The sequence below is a fragment of the Berghia stephanieae genome, chromosome 7 (assembly GCF_034508935.2).
Source record: "Berghia stephanieae isolate SIO BIC M18660-M18661 chromosome 7, UCSD_Bste_1.3, whole genome shotgun sequence".
NCBI classification, from domain to species: Eukaryota; Metazoa; Mollusca; class Gastropoda; order Nudibranchia; family Aeolidiidae; genus Berghia; species Berghia stephanieae.
Window position 1 is genome coordinate 48,807,563 of NC_088366.1, and position 7,867 is coordinate 48,815,429.

General features: G+C 34.2%; 2 protein-coding genes across 2 annotated transcripts in view; both read right to left on the reverse strand.

Annotated features, from left to right (window-relative positions):
* The window catches only part of LOC144977418 (zinc finger protein 236-like), a 49,285-nt gene that overhangs the window by 36,589 nt on the left and 4,829 nt on the right, over positions 1-7,867 (reverse strand). Inside the window, exons 2-8 of the mRNA XM_078922608.1 lie at positions 6,147-6,349; positions 5,601-5,699; positions 4,431-4,525; positions 3,218-3,422; positions 2,454-2,590; positions 680-807; positions 100-257 (exon numbers count right to left, since the gene is read on the reverse strand). Of these exons, the coding sequence (XP_078778734.1) occupies positions 100-257; positions 680-807; positions 2,454-2,590; positions 3,218-3,422; positions 4,431-4,525; positions 5,601-5,699; positions 6,147-6,349 (1,025 nt within the window). The remainder of the gene's footprint in view (positions 1-99; positions 258-679; positions 808-2,453; positions 2,591-3,217; positions 3,423-4,430; positions 4,526-5,600; positions 5,700-6,146; positions 6,350-7,867) is intronic.
* LOC144976127 (uncharacterized) overlaps positions 7,113-7,867 on the reverse strand; it is a 3,728-nt gene continuing 2,973 nt past the window's right edge. Inside the window, exon 4 of the mRNA XM_078920307.1 lies at positions 7,113-7,192. Coding sequence (XP_078776433.1) covers positions 7,113-7,192 — 80 coding nt within the window. The remainder of the gene's footprint in view (positions 7,193-7,867) is intronic.

The window sequence follows — 7,867 nt, forward strand, 5'->3', positions numbered from 1 at the left end:
AATAATAATAATAACAATAATAATATAATAATATAAAAAATAAGCATGGATTTTCTTTTTTCTTCTTTTTTTATTTCTAAAATGATAATAATGACAAACCTTGATATGAGAGCGTAAATTTCCTTTCTGGGCAAAAGTCATAGGACAAAAGTCACAGGTATGTGGCTTGTCTCCTGTGTGCTTGGACATGTGCATCTGTAAGGCCCCCTTCTGGTTGAACGTCTTTTCACAAATATTGCAGACAAACGGACGCTCTCCTGAAATGGGGAAACAAAATAATCTATGTTTAAAAAGCTACACATAATTTGATACAAATGTCTACCAAGTATGAATGAAGTAACAGAGATATGCTTTTCAAATGAAAATCTCATTCAATTTTAAGTACCAATGCTTTATTAAAAGCAACAACAACAACAACAACAAAATAAACACAACTTTTGAATATTGAATCATAAACTATAATAATTAAATAAAGCTAATAATTAAGCTATTGAAATTAAATTGATTAAGAAGTACAACAATAAAAAAAACCCAGAGTATGCTTAACTTAAAGCACTACATTAATAAAAAACTATGGACAATGACTTTGTATTGACTTGTTCGCAAATAATTTTTTTAAAAATATACATGCAATTCTAATGTGTTAAATCAAATAAAAAAATATAAATCCGCTACACACCTGTATGTATTCTTTCATGCCTTAGCAATTGGCTTGGCTTCTGGAACGTTTTGTGACAATGTTTACACTTCTGGGAAAACCCTGTTCGATCGATGTTGCGTTTATATGTACGATGATGCAATGATGCTCTGAAGATGAAAAAAAAATTTTAAAACAAAAGAGTAAACATTGTAAACCATCGTGAAAATTTCTCTTCCTTAGAAATGTGCGGCTATGTGATCTTGTGGTATGAATCTCACTTTTGGATCGGAAGGTCCTGGGTTCCAAGTCTCGCTCGGCGCATAGTTGAGTCCTTGGAAAAGGCTCTTTGCTCACATTCTCTCACCTTACTCAGGTGTAAAACGAGTACCTGGCCGTTAACAGCGTTGTCTCTGCCTGAAAACAAATTATCTAACAGGCATCATGTCCCGTTCTACATGTTACGTGTTGCCGTTGGTCAGGGAGCCCTTGTAAAGCGCTTTGAGCACGTTTAGTGGATTATGCACTATATGAAAACGTATCAAGTTTACAAAGTGAAATATTTTGTCCCTATGACCCCTAGTTTGAATTTATATGTAAATGCATAAAAATGTATAGATATAGAATTAAGAATTAATGGCAACAATTTATATCAGGCCTGTAAATGGTTGGTGAAAAAATTGTCGGAAATTTTTGAACACGCGAAAATAGACACAACAGGACAAAAATATGGACATAACACAGATATGACACGTCAATTGACTAGTCAAATCATGTCACTTTCCCCTACTTATTTATAACGAGGTTCTTATTTTATGGTATCAAAACAAAAATCCCAATTATTTGAGGGCCCAGGTCTGAGTTAGTAAAATGAAAGGAAGAGAACAATTCCTACCCTTTTGAATGATGTGTATCTCGTGCTTGACACAGGAAGCTGTGTATCTTCGTTCCTGTTTGTGTTAAATGTTTATGCTGATTCTTTCGTTTATTTGGATTAATTCTTATAGAAGAAGAAGAAGAAGAAGAAGAAGAAGAAGAAGAAGAAGAAGAAGAAGAAGAAGAAGAAGAAGAAGAAGAAGAAGAAGAAGAAGAAGAAGAAGAAGAAGAAGAAGAAGAAGAAGAAGAAGAAGAAGAAGAATAATAGGAGGTGCGGTCGTGTGAGAGCTTTCGAAGAAGAATATATATTTCGAAGAAAAATAATTATTTCGCATTTTTTTTTCCATCTCACATCCGGACGGAACCAAAAAAATATAGAGACTGAGAAATAAGAACCGGAGATATGCATGTGTGTCGGTAGCAAAATAGAGAGAAACCTTCCGGTCCCGTTCGACACACTTCTGTGCGCGTTATTTACTGACTAGGTGTGTGAATGAAGACGACTCGCGCGAACTCGCGACCAACTCTCGCTGACTGTGGCACAGTAGCCAGGCAGTGAATACATCCACGTCTAGCAGAGCGTGTAGGTGGCATGATAATATCATAGCTAACAGATAGACATCAAGTTTTGTCTTTGATGCGACAAATGAAAATTTTTTAATTTTTTTAAAGTCGGCATTTGAAACGGAATAAAATCTATTTTTTTCCTTGACGTTACGAATTTTATTTTTACTATTATTTTTTTTTTATAATAGAAGTACTTAATACGACAATAGAAGGAAGATTTACAGGCCTGTTATATATTAATTTTATAAATTGAGATAGATTATTCTTATGGCCTCTAATCCGAACTTGTGTGTGTATGTATATATATTTGTTACGTGTTGTCTTTGTTTTCATTGATATCTCTAATAAGAGAACTGTGTGATTTATAACTTACTTCACTCTATAATGCTGTTTCATGTGTTCCCTTAGCAAGGCAAGCCTGGGGAAATCAAGATCGCACTGCTTGCATTGATATGTCCTGCTGCCAACGTGTTCTTCTCTATGCTCTTGCATGTGTCTATCCAACTGATGCTGTAAAACAAGAGGGAAAAAAACTGTGACATTCACTTTCACTTATTGTTTATCCTGTGATACATTGTCTTACCTGGTCACTCCAGCAAATCACTTAAGACCATTGATCACTTACAAATTGACCACAAAAAAACACTTCTTCAGAATGGGAGCGATCTATATTCATGTTTTCGTCCAACCTAGTCATCGATCACACAATTTGTTTTTGTACAACGAGTGGACATATCTCAATAAATGTAAATATGCTGCTTTGTTGATGAAAGTGGTAAACATTCCCATGAGTCATGCTGGGCAAAATGACCAATGGTAACGTTGGATATTTTCTCAAACTGTGAAGACTTATCTAAATGTGGGTCATTTTGAGCACACTTTGCAATGTGACCAATGACCTCGAGCACATGGAAAGGTAATATAGATCATGCCCATTTTGCCCTATCAAATTCAAGTTACTCACTCTATTTTTGTAAATAAGAGATTAAATTATTTTAAAAAAACAAAAAACAGTGACATTTAGTAACAAGGTTTAAAAAATATTTATAGTTTCAAACTAATAAGATTCGTTTTTAGTCTTTGTTTGGTTTTTTTTTTTAACCAAGTTGCCCAAGATTATTCACAAGCCATTCTTACCTGAACACTAAACTCATCCCCACATTCAGGACACATCAGCGTCTCATCCTTCTCGTGTAACATAATGTGGGCCTTGAGACTGGCAACACGGGAAAACTTCTTGCCACACTCTGGACATTTCGGCTCTTCATCGGGCCCAACATGTGTGGCCATGTGTAGAAACAAGTTTTCTTCCAAGTTGTATGACATAGAGCACTGGCTACATCTAGAGAGAAAATACAAAATACCATTATTCCACTCTACCTATCCGTTTCATGAGCCATATCTAATGGGTATCCATTCACTCCAAAAAAAAATTAATTCTTTTTAGAAAGGGAAACTATAGACATAATACATTTGAGCCGAAGCTCAGTGCCAACAGGTGTCAGCCATGTTGACCGTATCAACAAATCAAAGAAGCTGCCAAAGCGTCCCAGTCCAGATTAGAAGGTGATCAACAATAAGTCACAAACAAGTATCTAATGTTCAGTTACAAAGAAAATTAATAACATTATCTATTTTCAAAATTAAAAATCAACAAATGAACAAGTCAAGAATTGGATGAGAAATGTTCAATGCATAAAAAAAGCATTACATCTAAAATGTAAGACAAAACAATAAGAAATAAAACCAAAAGTTAAAAAAATTAATGTGCACATGAAATGTTTTACGTATTTTTAATTTCCTCTGACTCATTCAGATGATAATCATATAGGAGATAGTGACCATAACTTTCTCTCATGATCAGAGGAATTTACTCTATTTTCATTCTGTAATGTATTTATTTTCTATTGTCTAATGTGTTCAATTGTACTGAGGCATTACTCACCCGTGCGGATTGGTGCGAATTATCTTCTTCCGTTTTTTACTACTTCTACGAATGAACCCAAACATGACTGTTTGTCTATGATTCTTTATTAAAGTTTGTTTATTGTTACTTTAAATTTAAACTAGTCTTCTTCGTGTAATATTACCATATCAACAAATATTACACATTCATTCATCAACAACTAATATATTTCATACGTCCTTTCCAGAGAGAGAATTTAGTTTTTTAGTAATGTATTTATGTTTCAATTGTTTTTTTGTTTTTTTTTGCTGTTGGCCGAAGAAGGGTTTTGAGCCCGAAATGTTCCGTATTTGGTATTTTGTACTTTTTCTTTTAATCTGTTATATTCATTTTTGTTAATTACTTTTCAGTCATGATTGTTTGGAAGTTTTATATTTTTGTTACCTGAAGGGTTTATCCTCATCGTGTGTTTTAAGATGTCTCTGAAGTTGATTCCATTTGTTGAAAACCTTGTCACACAAGCTGCAGTTAAATGGACCCTGTCACGAGGAGCAAGAAATACATCAATGTGAATGATTTATAAACAGTGCTATCAATGCTCAAATTTGTTCAATTTTCCGTGCATATAAACCTGAGAGAGTTAAATTGCAATTTCAAAGCAAAAAATAAAAATTAATTAATGAAAAAATAATAAATAGGATAAGATTTAAAAAACAATGTCCACTGGAGATTGGCAAAGTGGCCTAATGGTTAAGGCACTGAACTGTGGCCCGGAAGGTCCCAGGTTTGAGCCCCGCTCAGGCACTTTCGCTTTTTTTTCCTTGGGCAAGATTATTAACCCCCAATTTGCTCACTTGGACAACATGAGTGATTCCTGTTGACATCCATGATCCTTTGTGGACTGCCTAGGCAACGATATCATCTTATGATGTTGTGGCGGAAGGGCACTATCTTCGATTTTTAGATATCCACTAAATGTGATTAAAACCGCTTTACAAGAGTTGAGGAGAGATAAGAAATGAGGGGACTACCGATTTATTAGTATCCTCATCTTCTCAGCTTCAGATGAAGATCTCCCCCCCCCCCCCCCCCCCCCCCCCCCCCCCCCCGACCACAAACAAAATCTGCAATATGCAATATCTCCATGTCTGATCATCATCATCCATCGTGGCTTGTTCTCTTGAGCATGTTGCCGGTCAGCTGTCTCCATCACGATCCTCTGCGGTGCGCATGAAATCTGTGTTGCATTTTAAATCACTTTTGGCCAATCTTAGGTTATTTAGATATGTCATTCTTTGTCTTCCTCTCGCTCTCTCTTTCCTTCAATCATTCCAGATGTTACCAACTTTTCTATTCTGTCTCTTCTCCACACATGTCCCAGAAACTGTAACTGCCTCATCCGATGTGATGGTATCGATCAACATTCTTCCCTTTCTCACCTTCTCCATCACTTCCTCATTCATATACTTGTCTGTCCATGACAGCCTCAACATTCTTCTATATATCCACATCTCCAATGCCTCTAACCTCCTCGTACATTCTTTGTCAAGCGTCCACGCTTCACAACATGTCTGATAATGGTCCACATTATCCCCTCTAAAATCACAGACTTACCTTTCCAATGGGTGGCTTGATATCCTGTACCTCCATTGCATTTTGGCCGACCCCGACAATTTGTTCCATAATAGGCTGTTCCAGCACCACCTGCTGACACTGAGAAGAAAAGGTAGAGGGGGAATACATAAACATTCTTTTGCCAAAAAAAAAACAAATAAATATTTCTTTTTTTGTAATCAGATTTCTGTTAAAACTTAATTCAAACAAACAAACAAACGAAAAAAAATTGACATTTTATAAAGCGCAATATCCACTCAAAGTGCTCTACAAAGGGTCCCTGACCCACAGCAACACATTATTTTTTTTTTTGTGATATTGCCTAACAGGCGTCATGTCTCATCCTATATGTTAAGTGTTGCTGTTGGCTCAGGACTCCTTGTAAAGCGCTTTGAGCATGTTAAGTGGATATTGCAGTATACAAATGCTCAAGTTTTAATGCTCATTTCGTTTCCAATTGCACTCTGATTATAAAATTGTAATATTAATTAATGAACGTCCATACAGGAAAGTGTTTCATGATAATAAGAATAAAACAAAATTTACTTGTTGCAAATCAATGGTTCCCTCAGACAGTGCCTGGTGCACTTCAATGGATCCATTATCCAATAACTGGCTGGGGTCAAGGACAGATGAGTCAATGAAGGCCACTGTTGTGCCATCTGGCAATGATTGCAATCCATGAAGACCTTGTAAAGTGGTTAGGTTGGGATCAAGGTTGGCAACTTGAGTGATATACTGTGTATAGTCTAGAAACAAAGAATACATTTTTTAACAATCATTTTATTTAGTAATAATTATAACAACAAAACAACAACAACAATAACAATAATAATAATAATAATAATAATAATAATAATAATAATAATAATAATAATAATAATAATAATAATAATAATAAATAAATAAATAAATAAATAAATACATAAATAAATAAATAAATAATAATGAATAAATAAATAAATAAAAGAATGAATGAACGAACGGATGAATGAAAGAATAAAAAAAGGTTAAGATAAAACCATGAATAGGCCCACTTGTGCTTAGTGCTTGTTTTCCAGGTTGTAAAAAGACGAAGGGACAAGATTTAAGGGGCATCTAATCTTGCAGTTTTCATCAAGAAAGCAATGAGACTGGTTACTGCTCTCTTGGTGAGTAAAAATGATAGGCTTCTCCAGTTATAATCAGATGAATCTCACTTCTATGCTTAATGTATATATTTATACTGGTCAAATGGATCTGCCGCTGTATGTAAATATATATAGAATATTCTACCATCTTTGGAATCTGTCCATGACTAATATCAAATCCATCTTCAAAAACGATTTTTCTTTTAGCACTTCTGTAATATATTAAAAACCATTATTGTGTAATTGCTCAATTTTTATTTGTTTGTCACTCACAAAAAAAAACCCCGTTTAATTTTGTTGAAAAGAACAAATAATGGATTGTGTACTATTTTTGCAACAAATCTTAATCTTAGCGCTGCCTGTCAAAATAATTTTTAATAACTTACACAGACATAATCAAATCCTTTTCCATTTGGGAAAAAAAGTCGTTTTCTGCCAACTTTATACCCGCTTCATCTTTTACTATAATTAAATGAAACATAAAAATATCTGACCTGAAACTAGGGTGCGCTGAGAAAATTGGGAGGGTGCTACACGAATAATATTAATATTATATATATAATATTAATAATAGTCTCGATTAACGATCATGCTTGAGTTGAAAATAATTGAGAGAGAAATGTAAAAGCAGAAATGTGTGGAAAATGTGCGAGCAAAATCGCAGAAAAAGCGCAGTTTTGATTTTGATTTTTTTTTTAACTCTCAGCCATAGTTTCAATATAAATATGCAGATTTCCGCATGGACGGTCAGAATTCCAGTATCTCTAATTTATCATGTCAAGTCCTAAAAATTGATGGAGAACATTGCCTGGATGTTAATTAACTGCAACTTTTTTTTCTTCTTTTCTGTTATTAGATAGGTCTACGATTATTTATTTGTATTAGTATTAGTGTAGTAATAGTAATATAATTAATTTATCAATAACAAATACAAAAAAAAAAAGGGTACGGGCGTTGATGTTAGGTACTCGTTGTTGGAAAAATAGAGGCAAAAAGTATGAGGTCTCATGATGGAGAAAGTTGAGATCTCTTTACTCCATTTGAATTCGATATATATTATAGTTTTGCTTTATCTAGTTAAACTCCATTTAAAATAATGAAAAAATAATTTGAGATTGATAGCGAAAGTTGAAAACG